The following is a 15,543-nucleotide window of genomic DNA, read 5'->3' as shown; positions in this document are numbered from 1 at the left end:
AAAATGGATCCAAAACAATCTTCTGTTTCACCGAAGCAAATTTTTATGCATAGTGCTGTTGATCCTCCCAAAAATTAATATTAAGTGCGTAAATTAACCCCTTTAACTACGCTGAAATTTTCGAGTATCGAAGACAAACTATTTTCCGGATATTCCTGAAACATGAAAGGACAGACACGCGAACGAGCGCTACATTATTTGAATCTTCTCTAATGTAAAGAATGTCCTAAAATAAACTTTTTCGGGTGTTTTAAGCCCTTAATTAACAGTAAAAATTTCAAAATAACTATAAAAAAATAACTATAAATTTTTAAAAAATCAATTTAATGAAGGACATAGAAAATAAATAAAATATTAAATAAAAACTATTCAATATATTGATTTTTAGAATAGTAAAACGAAAATTAAAAGTTTGGCAACTAAAAAAAATAAGCATGAGATTAATAAATTCTCCATATTAAATGAATCGTAATAAATAGGAGCCCGTTTCTCATATAAACTGCTGAACAGGTCGCGGGTTCGCTCCTGAACAACGGTGGAATTTTCCGGGTTTTTTTCAGTTTTTTTCACGTGTCTAAGGACTTGTGTTACGGTTAATCAAAGAAATAAACAGTAGAATATGTTCATTTCTAATTAGGAATCGAACCACACGTTCTGAAAACGTATCCAATGATCGGAACAATCGGTTTGTTATGGAAGGACGTGGGTTCGCAGTCTTCAAACACAAGCAGCGTTTCTAATCTCTTTGTATGGGTGTTTATTTTTAAGTAGAGTCTGAACCCGGGTCTTATAAATTTGATCGATAATCAGAATACTTTAATACAGAAATATATGAGTTTGGACTCAGAAAAGGTCATTAATAATATGTTTTTTTGTGTTGTATGGATGTTTAATTCTGATAGGAGCCGAACTAACGCAAACTTATCCAAAGATCAGAGCGTTCGATCGATTAGAGATTGGTAAAGTTCAGCTCCGTACCAGAGCATAAAACAGAATTTCTCTGGTTATATTTAAGTATTTACAGACCATATACAAAGGTCTTAATAACGTCCATCTTGGATGAGATTATCGTGAAAATTATGAAATTCTGGCGTAGATACCACCCCTTAATTATGATTAATATATTAAACTAATTACATTTAATAAAATTGTATCAGAATAAATCAAAATGTATTCATTGGTATAAAATCTCAGCATCGATTTATCCGCTTGAATACGAAATGCTTACATAATCCTTCGTGGATTACAAAGTGACGTGATTCTATTTTGCATAAAAACTAAGCAAAATAGAAAAGAACTCATGAGAAATATTTTGCAACTGGAAGCCAAACTGCATATAGGCCTATACTTAATTTCATAATTAACACTCTTTGTAAACACCACAATTTCCCCCCATATCTTAAGCAATCCATAGTTAGAAAAACTGTCTACACGCGTGGTATTTTCTACACGAGATTATCATTTATTTTCCATAACAATGTTCTCACCAAATAAACTTATATTTGATGAAAATACTATAGAATTTATGGTATAACACGTGAGGAATGAATACACATAAACGAATGCCATACCCATCATCACATCGAAACGATCTTACATAAACCCTAAATGAAGAATGCTAAGTGCAAGATAAGTGATTAAAATATTTTCCCATAATATTTGAAGGGATGAAGAGAATTCCATTGTAAAAGTTTACGTTACGAAACGAACGTTGAATGATTTTCAATATAAAAATTTCATAACATTTTTCCCATAAGGTAGACGGGGGAAGGGGGAATGAATCGAATTAATCGAATGCAAAATGAATCGATCGACTTATCGAATGTTTGTAGTTAATTTAGGAATTTCGGTTTATATTTATGCAGCCGTTATGCCTCTATTAAAGAAAATAGACCACTTATTGCCATAGGAAATCGATTTAAGGCTTTAGTAGCCTTTTAAATTCCAAGTTTTCACGCGATCTCTCCTGGTTTTTTTTTTTTTTTTTTTTTTTTTCTTCGTCGAGTCTCCTCCTCCTTCTGAGCATTTCCATGATTTTTACCAATTAGTGTACGGCAATCTAAACAGAATGTCATTGACCTCATATGATACAAAATGGCAGGTAATATCCTATAAAGCGAATTTGTAACCGGAGCAATAGCGATACTTCAATAATGATACTGTGACATGCACAGAATTTCATAGGTTCGATGTCCTGATTGATATGCCTTAATTCCTCATTGGACATTAATTTTCTCACGTTTTTAATTTACAAAAGTGTAAAACAATTAATAATTGTCACAAATTAACGTGTTTAATTGTTTATCTCTGTAAAATATTGGTATATAAAGAGAAGATTCGCGATTCGGTGTAGATCGCGATACACTCGTTGGAAGGCTGTAACGTAGTCTAAACCATAAACGACTTGTCAACGTTGTGTTTTATCACCGAATTATATAAATTTCACGAAAATAAAATAAATAAATAAGGAAATTAATTTTTTTTTATCTGTTTTTATTGATTTTTTCGCATTAAAATTGACTTAAAAATAATTAAAACAATCGAAACTATTGATGAGATTATCTTAAATAACTTTTAGTGGTTTTTTCCTTATTTTTAACGAATTTATACGGAGAAATATGATTTTATGAGTACCTGATATAGCCTATAAGATATGGTAGGAAGCTCGTGATTGTGATGAGTTTACGTGTTCACATAATCTACTTTGTCACGCATGTTTCTTGAAATCCCCTTTCAAGTAAAATTTACTCTTATCTTTCACACATATTTCTATAATTATAATTCTTATAAATCACAGGGAAAAATTTGTTTCAATTTAAATAAAAAATAAACATGAATTTAGTGATGTACAAAGTTGAAAAGCCACCGAGTGTTTAGTCTACGTCATAGCTAGTCAACTAGTGAGTCGCGATCTACAAAGATGTTTACACGCAAATCTCTTTATATACTGATATTTTTTGTGAGATAAACGGTTGAAAGCATTAATTTAAGCTTAATTTAGTATAATATATATGTATTTGTAAGGAGATAGTTTATATTTATCCGGTAAAACGAATTCTTTTTAGTCAACACCGTTCTATAAAGTATCCATTCTTTGTGTATAGTGTACTGTTTTATACTTTTACAAATGACAAACAAACTACGTAAACGTGTTCCTAGAATGGCAAATTTTCGTTGATTACGACACAATTCACTTGCATTCATTCGTTTAATAGCTTCTGCTTGTATATGTGTTTGTCTGTCTGTCTGTTCAAAGTGATTCCCTATCACGCAACGAACGAAACGGATCCATGCAGAATGCAAATGAAAATTCCATCGTTTCCCAATCGTTTCCCTTGTATAAACATCGTAACCTTAAAATTTTATTACGCCCTTAAAATCTCAAGGACTTAATAAAAGTTCTGCTTCGTGTTACAGGTAAATTCCTGGCCTTCTACGTTTCGATTTTAAGGTAAAAAAATCTCACTTTAAATACGCTGAAAACGAAGTTTTGAGGGGTGAATTGCCTAAAAATGGGCCAAAATCGACGGCGTAATGGACAATAAATCTATTAGTTTCGTTGTAATGCTATCATTTTCTGGCTCCTTTTATCTCTGTACAGATTACATACAATAATGTGGTACCTGTAGATTAGGGACATGATTGCGTGATATACCTGGAAATTGCGTGACAAGTGTGTGCTTTTACTATAGACTATATTACTAGATACATATATATATATATATATAAAGTAGAGTTGGGTTTTTGTGGATAATAGTAAGCTAACTCTTATTTATCTCTCTAAGGAAAAGAAATTATATTGGATATAATTCGCTGTAAGGCCGGTAGAGATATTAATTATCTTCATGTGTTTGATATAAGATTGATTACACTTCATTTTAACGTTAATTCTAGTGTTGAGTGTCAAGGCATCGAAGGATACAAGTATTGAAATATTATAACTTGTATAGAAACTCGTTAATTGGAAAGCGCTATTCGTGTATTTTGTTTTGAAATATATGAGTGTTTTGTTTTAAAATAATATATTAGAAGGGCGTAATTAAAGGTGAAACGATATTAAGAGTAGGGGGAACGATATGTAATACACAAAATGAATTGTGTTTAAACGGTGTGAAAATGTAGAGAACGTAGTAAAAAATGATTTAAAGTAATGAAAGGGGAAACAAAAAACTACATAAAAAATGTTAGAATGAGTACAAGAATACGGTAATAAACAGAACTATGCAAGAATGTACAAAAATAGAACAAGAATGCACAAAAACAGTACAAGAATGAGAAAAACAAAACATAAATACGCAAAAACAACACAAGAATGTACAGAAACAATACAAGAATGTACAAAAATAGAACAAGAATGTACAGAAATAGTACAAGAATGTGAAAAAACAATACAAGAACGCACAAAAAGAAAACAAGACACAGAAAAACAAACAAACAAAAAAAAATACATAAAAACAAAGTATAAATATACAAAAAAAAAATATATGAGATTAGAACAATACAAGAATTCAGAAAACACAGAAATTATAAAAAACAATGAAAAATAATATATAAAACAATGCACAAATACAATAAAAAAAATAGGCTTAAATAAATAATTATTTTAGTCTTTATTCAATATTCTCTTTTAAAAACTTTCATTAAAGTAGTATAAGTTTTTAAGCAATTAAAATTAATTTTATTACTTTCCTGTAAAAAATTCTAACGACAAAAAAAATAAAAATAAAAATAAAAACGTGAATTGAATAAAAACAAATTAAATCCAATTAAATTAAATCTTAAAAAAGTATTAAATAAATTCATAAAATATATTTATTTATAAATAAAAATAAATGAACAAGCAAAATAATTTAATTAAATTAGTTTAGAAAATATATTTTGTCTTTTAAAAATTTCCAGAAAAATATTAAATTAGTAAATAAATTATAAAATAATATCTTAAATTTTAAACAGTTAATAATTAGCCGTAAACACATACAGTAAAACCTGTCTAAAACGGAACCTGTTCGAAACGGAAACCTGCTAAATGGAAAAAAATATATCGCGCGATCCCGTAACTTTCATTGAGTGATATCATTGAATATTGACATAAGTAATCAAGTCTTAATTAATTTTTTCTTAATTATCTTTAAATTTTATCAATTTAATTAAGTTCCGTTGTATGAAATGCGTTTTTTTCTGGTGATTTCAACGCGAAATTCGAGCTTTTGTCTGTATACAACGGTGCTCCTTGCTTCAAGTTGTCAGTTTCAAACGTTGAAAAAAAGTATTAAATAAAGTTTTAAGGGGTCAAAATTTAAATAATTTGGTGAATTTTGATCATTTCTATTGCGCTAGAGCTTCAAATTGTGAGTTTCTAACCCCTAAAAAACACGTTTTAAGTGGTCAAAAGTTAACTTTTGTATTTTGATTTCTGCTCCAAGTTATATCGCTCGAGGAGTGCCAAAAACGTACTTCTTTATACAGTACCTAGCCGAGAAGTACTAAAATAGATCTCCTTTATCGAATACTTTACAATTAAATTCCTCTCCGCGCTTCAAGTTATCAATTACATCCCTCAAGAAGCGTCGAAAGAGCTTCTTGATGCTACAAAATTTAACTGGCACACATTCAAATGAATGAAAAACCATTTCGTGTTTGTGTAAAAAAAAAAAAACGATAAAAATTAATTAAAATAATTTACAACTTGTTATGTCGAGGGAAGGAAGAGACACGCACACTAGAGGTTACCCCTTTGCAACGCCTTCCTCCGCGTTACGCGTGCACCCATTCTCCTCGAAACTTTATGTTACTAATATGCAGCTGCGCGTTATAACTTCACGGGGTCCGAGTAAAATTTGAGTTAGGAGGCCCCACACGTATACAGTGTTGACCCTTCAGACATTTTTTCGAGGAATCTCGTTCGTTTTTTCAGCTGTGCCAATCCACCCTACTCTTGCTCCAAACCGCCAATCTATACGATCCGAGTTTAAATTTGTTTATAAAAAAAATTGGTTTGGACCACCACCCCCCCTCAATGGTTACCCATTTTTCAAGAGTCAAGAATTTCAATCAGAATTTTTGCAAATATCAAAGCTTTATTTATCTAAACTTAAAATGATAATAAGATACATTAAATAATTGTTTACACAACATATATATATATAATATATATATATATATATATATTATATTTTTACCTACAGGTTTGTGATTCTCCTTTGTTGTTGTTGTTTTTTTCATTCTTTCTAAAAATGACTAGAAACATACTCATCCCAATTTTGGGCTTATGTATATGAGATTAAATAGATTTTTTTTTTTTCTTAAAAAGTACAGCACATAAAATTCCGACATCACTAAACTAAGACAAGTCACAAATTGGTGATATTCTAAGAATAAGTGGACGTTTTTACTTTTTTTTTTTTGTTTGTTTTGTTTTTTATAAGAGAGATATGTTGTTGTTGGACACAATTTCCTTTCAATAATAAAGGCACGATCATAAGTTTGTTCGTTTTTTTTTTTGTTTTAAATATATATATATATATATTTTTTTCTTATATATAAATTTATTTTTAATATATTCGTTATTTAAATAATTCTATATACAAAGATAAGATTAAGAAGATATTATAGGATTAAGGTAATCCTGTATATAGATATGTGCGCGTGTGAAAGCGAGCTGATGATTTAAGGTTATTTATTTAATTATTTAATTATTTTTTGTGTGTGTTAGACCCTGTCAAAAAATACATCAACTCGCTTAATTTTGGTCTCAAAGAATCACTTAAGCTTTTTTATATATATATATATTTGTTTTTTTTTTTTGTTTTATGGACGTTTTTTTGGGATATGTTTTTACTTATATTTCCTCAAAAAAATACTTTTTAAACCCTCGTAAACATTAAACATTTTCGGTTATAACGGGTTTTACGTTGTAATTTTTGTTATATCAAAGGTTTTAAGTATAAATAAATATATATATATATATAGGTTTTTTTTCTATAGTATTAACATGTAAACAGTGCAATTGTGCAGGTAAGAAAAAACAGGTCAACATTAAGGAATGACGAAGGAATATAGCCAACAGGCGATGAACATAATGCTACGGACAACTAGATATTGATCGGGAAGTCAAACATTATCCAGATAATTAGCACACAGGGAATCGATAACAATATTTCACCACAACTCGAGTTCCTATACACTACAAACATAACATCAGCTGACGTATAAAGCGTATATATATATTCTTTTTTTTTGTATCTTTGATCCGTTTCTGAGGTTTAACAATTCATAGTTCACCCCCTTGCAAGTTCTGATCGATTAATTTACGAACGGGTATTGAATTAGGTTCTGTATACAGATAAATGGATGAGGAAGTAGTATCCAGATGAGAAGGAAGGAAAGTATGAGAGTTTGGTTTAATGAGAAGTTACTTTCTACAATAGCAGGGTGTGTATTTAGTAAATACAATTGCTGTCCTATCCGATAAAGCACTTAGAAAATATAGGAACCTGCGCCGAAAGTACTTATATCAGATTCAATCGAATAATGGCCCATCACATCCTAACATGTAATCGTAATATCCTAGATTAGATCTCACTATAGCACCTACGTACAGATCTAGAACTTATCTGAAAACCTCAAGTGCACTTAAATGAGAAGATCTAGAGCTCCCCATCCTCGATAGAACTTTTATAAAATACTTAAAAACTCCTTCAAACTCGAGCAAACTTTATATAGAGAGCCTTAAAACTTCCTCAAACTCGAGTAAACTTATACAGGGAATTCTAGAGCCTCCTTCAACCTCGAATAAACTTACAAAGAGAACCTAGAACGTCCCCAATCTCGAGTAAACCTACCATCAACCTCGAATAAACTTATACAGGTATTCTAGAACTCCCTCAACCTCCAATAAAACTGACGTAGGTAACCTAGAAATCCCTCGACCTCGAGGAGGATCTAGAACCATAAAGCAAGAACTTCAGCGAAGAAAGTTTATATATATATATATATATATATATATGTATGTATGTATGTATGTATGTATATTCACACCCCTACATAGTTATAAAAGATTCGCACGACGTAATCACTGCTACAATACAAACGGATCGACACATCTAAATTAAAAAATATACAAGAAGAAAAGAAAAAAAAGGAGGGGGGGAAACAAACCACCTTCTACAGGGGATCGTGTAATGCTTATGGCACTGCTTCACGGATTTTTGAGGGCCTTCGCCCAAAAATCGATTAAATATCAATCTAATTCGAACGTGTTTACAATAAATAATCTAATACACAACTAGAGAAATCAAATTTGATTGTAGAGAAGAATTTACGATCCAATATCTTAAACGTTTATGAGGTATTTTTCCTTTTCTGTTTGCTTATTTAAAACGAAACCATTTCGAAAGATTAAAGTTAATTTTATTACAGAATTCTGCAAACATATTATTCAAAATAAACATTGAAATAAATAAAAATCAATAATTCGTGTTACTTAGATTCCAGGAAGACTTTAAACGCTTCAAGATCATCCAGGAAAGAAAAGAAAAAAAAAAACCCCAAAAAAATTCGATAAAACGGGATTTTATTACAGAAAAATCTAGTTTTTTTCGGACTGAAACTAATTAATTTCGAAAAAAAATCGGCCAAACTACACCAAAACTCGTGCTCCTTCTAACACATAAATTTCCTAAAAAATCAACAATAATCTCTGTTTAATACGAGGGTGAAAAAAAAGAATAAATAATAATATAAATAAATAAATAAATTAGTAAATATTTTTATACGCTTTTGACTAGATTATTCACGTAATTTTATAATTTATTTGTATATAAATATATATATTATATATATAAATAGTATTATTCGTGTATAATGAGGAATGACGATGTTGCATTTAATCCCTTAAAGAAAAAGAGGGCAAAAATAATATTTATTTTTCTATTTTTTTTTCTTCTTTCTTTGTTCGCTCATTTTTATATGACTAGAATTATCGAAAAGTTCGTGACTAGAATGGACAATGGCTCTGGAAATATCACGTGGTTCAAATTTGATTTAAAGCACGTGATAGACCCTTTCATTTGTAAATTCTCCAACAATTTTCTTAGAAAATTATAGAAAAAAAAAGAAAAAAGATTCAAAAATAACGGTTAGAAATCTACAGATTTCAATTTCTTTATCTAGAAAATAAGGAAAGTGATGTATATTTCAGGAAAATTATAGAAAAAAACAATTGAAAAATAACGGTTATAGTTACAATTTAACTGGTTTCTATAAGGAAATAAAATTATTTTTAATTATTATAGAACTTCTTTAAGCAATTTTATAAGGTTTCCTGATCAAGAAAATATTAAAATTTCTGTATAAACTAATCAGAAAGTCTTCTACGTAAGCCTAAAAATGTGTTTATTCTAGAAAAATTGTATTTATAAAAGTTGAAAAGATTAAAAACTCTATAATTTAAGAAGATAAGCTAATTTATGCCACGAAAAGACCGTAAAATTTCGGAGATTTGAGCCATTTAAAGAAAAGAAGTAAATTCTACGACGAAACGGTGCGAATTTCTAGAAGTCTAAACAATTCTAGAAGTATGTAAATGTAATTTAAGATTAATACTGTAAAAATGAGAGGAGGTAAAAAGTGTGCACTCCTATGTACAAATTCTAGAATTGGCACAACGAATTCAAGAGTGCTCTTCGAACACTATGGACACAAACGATTACGGGTGCTAATTTCCGCGCGTAAATAGGAATACGGTTAATAAATAAATGATAGATTATACAGAAAAATTGGTCCCCGACTTAACTTGATGCCGTTCTGACAGACGGAACTTGTAGCAGTATCACCTGGCGATTTTCACTGGGGTGATACTTGTTGATGTGTCGAGTGAGACCGGGTGAACTGTAGAAAGTGCTGGTGCAGTACTTACACTGGTAGAGATCGCAGTTATCTGTACTGTTGGGTTGGTCCGAATTCTGGAGCACCCCCGAATGGAGGAGAGCGTGGTTTGTTCTATCAGCTAGATTATTGAATGTTTGTCCGCAGTGGCACACGTACGTACCCTCTTTTAGGTCGCTGTGACTCACCAGGTGTTTCTTAAGGTATGACAAGCGGCGAAATTTCTTACCACAGACGTCACAGGGCAGGTTGGTGTCTTCGTTAGGAGATGGAGAATCTCGTATGCTGTCGGAGTCACTGAGGTCACCTGGAGGCGGTTTGAAAGATTCACTGAGGTTGGATGGCAAGAGTCTGCTGGGTTGAGGCACTTTTCCAGCGTTGGAGCTTAGAGGACGGGGTTTATGCCATCGGCGATGTGACGCCAAGTTGGCAGGGCAGTTGAATACCTTGTCGCATTCGGGGCATCTGTATTCCACGTGCACTATACGCGAACAACGATGCTGGGCCAAACCGAAGGCATCCTGAAAGTGGTCCTTGCAGAGTTGGCAGACGTAATCACCGATTTTATTCTCGATCTTGGCCAACTCGGCTCGAGCCTCCTCCGTCACCACCACAACGTTGAGGCTGGGGTCGATGTCACCCCTTCTGACGGCTGCTGGTAAATCGTCGTCGCTGTCGGGATCTCGTATGAACGTTCCCGAGACTGGTGACGTTTTGTCTTCGTCGAAATTTAACCTCTTGGTGACTTTGTGCTTCTTGGTGGCCTTGACCTTCCTTTCGTTATCCTGCGTCGTCGATCTCTTTTTCGATGGGCATTGAGGAGTGCTGGGTGGTGACGACAGGCGAGGTGGTGTGGTGCTGACAGATTCGGAGATGTAGAGAGCCAGGGGTTCACTTTGTGACAAAGGAGAGAGAACATCGCCCGTTTCGTGGTCCGAACTGGTGTCGCTTCGATCTTCGTCCGAATATCTTCGGACTGCAACGGGCTTTCCATACCTCTTCACTAGGAACCCTCGGGGCATGGCGTTCAAGTCACCATGGCACTCATCGGAAAGGAAACGGACTGACGCCTCTACTCGGCCTTTATCTAACCCGCCCTTAGTCACGTGGTCACTCTAGCTCCACCCTGATGATCACGTGAACACCCTGGCGGCACTTCGCTGTATATATTTTTCCACAATGATTTGTCTGTCTACCTGGCGAGACGAACAGACAGGAGACGTTGACTCCATCTCCTTCCAGACGTTCACGGATTAATTAAAGAAATTATTTAAAATATACTTTAATATGTCGAGTGCGCGTGTGGCATTTTTTTATTATTATTCTTATTAATTAAATAATTAGCTCGTGTTGATTCTCCTTCATAATTTCCTATTTTGAATTGCAGATTTCGTGTCCTAGAATGTTTGGAATTCGCTTACGTAAAAATTCCCTATAAGTATATGGATATTTTTTTGCATTTAATGCTTTTTTCACGTATATACTCGAGTTAATAAGGTTCGTTCGTTGTTCGATAGGCATATTGGAATGCAGTTTATGAGTGTGTTTATAAATAGATCGGTCGTTTTCGAGCCATAATTATTGTATAAAAAGATAAAATATCTATAAATATATGCTTAAAACTCGGATACGTTTACCTAGGAAATGTCGGAAAATATGGTAAGTGACGGTAAAAGACATAATAATGTATAGAAAATAAAAATAATAATGAAATGTAGGGAGTAGAGAAGCGTAGAAAATATAGAAAGTTGAACGTAACGAAATGTACAAAGCAGAAAAACGTAGCACAGAAAGCAAAGTACGTAACAGAGCAGAGAAAAGCGTTAACACAGAAAGCAAAGTACGTAACAGAGCAGAGAAAAGCGTAACATGAAAAACAAAGTACGTAACAGTACAGAGAAAGGCGTTAACACAGAAAGCAAAGTACGTAACAGAGTAAAGAAAAGCGTTAACACAAAAGCAAAGTACGTAACAGAACAGAGAAAGGCGTAACATAGAAAGCAGACGTGTAACGAAGCATAGAAAGCAAAAGATTTAACAAAATACAGCAAGTAAAACACAACAAAGCAGAGGACGTAACGACAAAAAAAAAATATAAAGCAGAAAAGCGTAACATAGAAAACAGGATACAGAAAACACAGAAAGTAGATAGAACACGACGAAATACAAATAAAATAAAAGCGTAACAAAATCACGATTTTAATCTCAAACTATAAATCTATTCTAGATTGAAGATTGGAAATTTCCATTTAAACAAAGATCCAAAAAAAAATAATAATAATAAATAAATAAATAAATAAAAATGCACGAAACAGAAGAATCACAATAGGTACACACACAAGTAATTATGACGTCGGCCGAGAAACAATTACTCGGTTACGACCTTTTATCGAGCCAGACAACCCGCATACGTACAAAGCGGGATATTAATTTTAAGTGGAAAGTATTTAATCCCGGAAATTTTCATTTTCATACATAAAATTCAAAATCTCTAATACTTTAATGGATTTTCTTAATCTGAACGCGCTCCATTATCCGCACTACACCTTTTCTACTCAATTAATCCAATTAATACAGATTTAATTCGAAAAATTCTTTATAAAACCTGCTTAAACGGGGAGAAACGGAACGAAAAATCGTTAACGAAAACAAAAAGAAAAACCTGTTCAGAAAGGAAAAGTCCAGCTTACACAGGTTTTTACTGCATACAAAATTCTAATATTTTTACATTAAAAAAAAAAAAAAAATCAAGAAATCGCCAAACTTTCGTGTTTTGAAGTACGTTCTGTGTGTCGTTCGATTGATAATACATTAAAATTTATTAAATTTGTAAATATTTATAAGCTTATAATTAAAAATAAGCGCGTAAACACTTTATAAATTTTAATTTAAATGGAGTAAAACGTTTATTAATTTCTAACGAAGAGAATAGAAAATAAATATTAAAAAAAAATAAAAAATAAAACATGGAGGAAGGAGAAGGCGAAGAAGGAAAGTAGATTTATACACGAAGCTAATTATTAGAAATCAACTAACAAGGGGGACATCTGCCAGTTAGACGCAAGCGCAGTTTAACAATAGACAATGCCACGCGCCATTGTGACGTCAGCGGATAGTAGCGCGTGCATTCGAGTTGTTATGACGAAACAGTTTCTGTTTGCCTGATTAGCATGCAGCTGGAAGCGAATTGAATAGCCATATTTCACCTAAGCAAATGATGCTGACGGAAACACACAACAAAATTCTAGGAAACAAAACAGAAATTAGATAATAAATAAATAAATGTATAGATTTTTAGGGAAATTTTTTACTTTAAATTTTAGGGAAATTTCCCAGTGAAAGTGTGTTTAACAGATGTAGTAGTGAAAGTACAACAACAACGACCGGAGCACATATGATGCATTGTTAACGAAAAGAGGGCAGAAAACTGGAGGGGGGACGGCGAGAAGGATTACTGTTCAACGCTCAGCTACAATCGGAAGTTGGAATAGTATGGCCAGGGAGACAGGATGTGAGGTGAAAGGTCACTTCCCGTTAATGGCGTGAAGTCTGCTCAGCCCGCTTAGGCTTTCAAATCTGTTTCTTCCCTTAAAAAAGGGGGAAAATGAAAAAAAAAAACTGTACGTGGAGCCCCCTTACATCTGTGAAATTTATATATTTTTTCCCCCTAAAATTTCTTATTTTTTCGCGAAATTCGTTTAATTTGCTGCTCGTTTTACTCGATCGTCTAAGCGAAGTCGTGAGGGGAAGCCACCTTTTTGATATTAATCGTATCAATCTCGTGATAAGTTCGTGTGTCTGTGCGTAAAAATAAAATTAAATTAAAAATTAAAAAAAGGAGACTGACGAGGCAAGAAAGGGAATTTAAGAAGGAAAGAACTGTAAGGAAGTAAGCTTGAATGGAATCAACTCTACTTTACAATTAAGTATATAATGTGAAATATTAATTAATATAATCCAAATAATTATAGAATTTTTTAAATGTAAAAATCTGTAAGAATGGAACAAAATTCTTAAATTTCTATAGAAATTAACTAAACGTCTTCCTTTACAGGTTAAAAAAACTTAAAGGAAGACTTATAATTTACAATAACCTGTTAAAAAAGACATTAAAAGTTTGCAATTTTAAAGAATATAAGGGTTTATAAACATGTATTTACCTAAAAAGTCACGAAATTAGGTCTTTTTTTTAACAGGTTATCGATTGTAGAACCGAAATTCGCTTTACAACTTTCCTAAACAGGACTGAAGAACATCATAAATTCGGTTAATATAATCGAACCGGTTCCCCATTTCCAATTACAGACATAAAAAGGCATATTCCCTATTGTCAACAGGGCCCTTACCCCTAGACACGTGTAGCAGAGTGATCATTTATGGCCTCACCCTTACGTATATATATGTATGTATATGTATATGTGCGGGATGAAGTAAGAGTTATTTAAATTCGTCTCTGGGAAGCTGTTAAAATTAAGTTTGCTACAATCATAAATTTTATTTATCCGTCAGGTCACTCTTTCCTGACAGTGATCTGTAAACATTTGTCATAATCCACCCTCCCCGGCGGGTCACGTGACCGGCCGACAAAAGGCGATTCTATTGGCTGTTTCCGAGTTTCAAGACACCATCTGTTCATTCCCTGACACATCAGTCAAAAAATGAAGATGAATTCCTGGACTAGAATCGATTATTCGCAGACAATTAAGAAAAATCACGTGTATTGATATATAGGCTCGTATGTATGTGACTATATTGTGTGCGCCTGTAAGGGAAGAAAAGGCTAGGATATAAGGATATTCGATTGATGGGTCAAAGGAAATACTCGTGTGAGTAGAGAAACGTGTGTAAAACTATCGATGCTTACACGATATATGTTGAATATAATGCCGACTATGGATAGGATGGCTGACGTCAGACAATGGAGAAGAAACGGATGTGGGTCACTTCTATGCCTTCCCGCACCTTTTGGCATCAGATAACAAATGTTTAGAATTCAAACACTAGTCCCTTTTTATGCTAAAAAATCTCCTTTTCTTGCTGCGAAATCTATCACATTTTCATTGTATTAACGTGTAAATATACTATATACTGTACCTGTACTGTACTTATAATGTCATTCTAACAGTAGAATTTATTTATCATAAACTGAGTCCTAATATACAGTTTGATTCTAACAATGGTATTTACACTGAGTTCTACACACGGTCTGATACTAACAATAGCATATCTACACTGGGTCCTAACACACATTTTGATTCTAACAACAGCACCGTACACCATAAATTAAATTGTAATAATAATAATAATAATTCATATAAAGTACCATAATTTAATATTGTCTGCATGCCATAGTTACTCATGTATCGACAGCATATTTATGTTACACTTTGATCTAATAATAGCTATACCCCCGTGGCATACTTTGATTTCCAATAGCAACATCTGTATGTCACTTGATTTCCGATAACGGCATCCCCATGCCATAGCTTGACATTTACAATGACAACAGCACGATTTTTAATAGGGGCATACCCATAAAAAGAAAAAAAAGAAAAGAAAAACACTACATTTTGACTATTTACCTACACGCATTATTAGCATCAATATATTAACATAATAGCCACAATTAGATTGCAACGGACAGACACACGAACGTCA

The 15,543-nt window shown here is 32.7% G+C and overlaps 1 protein-coding gene across 1 annotated transcript; it reads right to left on the bottom strand.

Annotated features, from left to right (window-relative positions):
- Positions 1-9,501: 9,501 nt before the first annotated feature.
- On the bottom strand, positions 9,502-11,015 carry LOC136978843 (insulinoma-associated protein 1a-like). The gene has a single exon (XM_067274662.1). It carries the CDS (start codon positions 10,905-10,907, stop codon positions 9,789-9,791), a length of 1,119 nt encoding a protein of 372 aa, XP_067130763.1. The 5' UTR covers positions 10,908-11,015; the 3' UTR covers positions 9,502-9,788.
- Between the last annotated feature and the right edge of the window lie 4,528 nt (positions 11,016-15,543).

Source organism: Centruroides vittatus, unplaced genomic scaffold, assembly GCF_030686945.1.
Source record: "Centruroides vittatus isolate TY-2023 unplaced genomic scaffold, ASM3068694v2 contig_559, whole genome shotgun sequence".
Classification (NCBI taxonomy): Eukaryota; Metazoa; Arthropoda; class Arachnida; order Scorpiones; family Buthidae; genus Centruroides; species Centruroides vittatus.
This window is presented reverse-complemented; position numbering and strand designations above follow the sequence as displayed.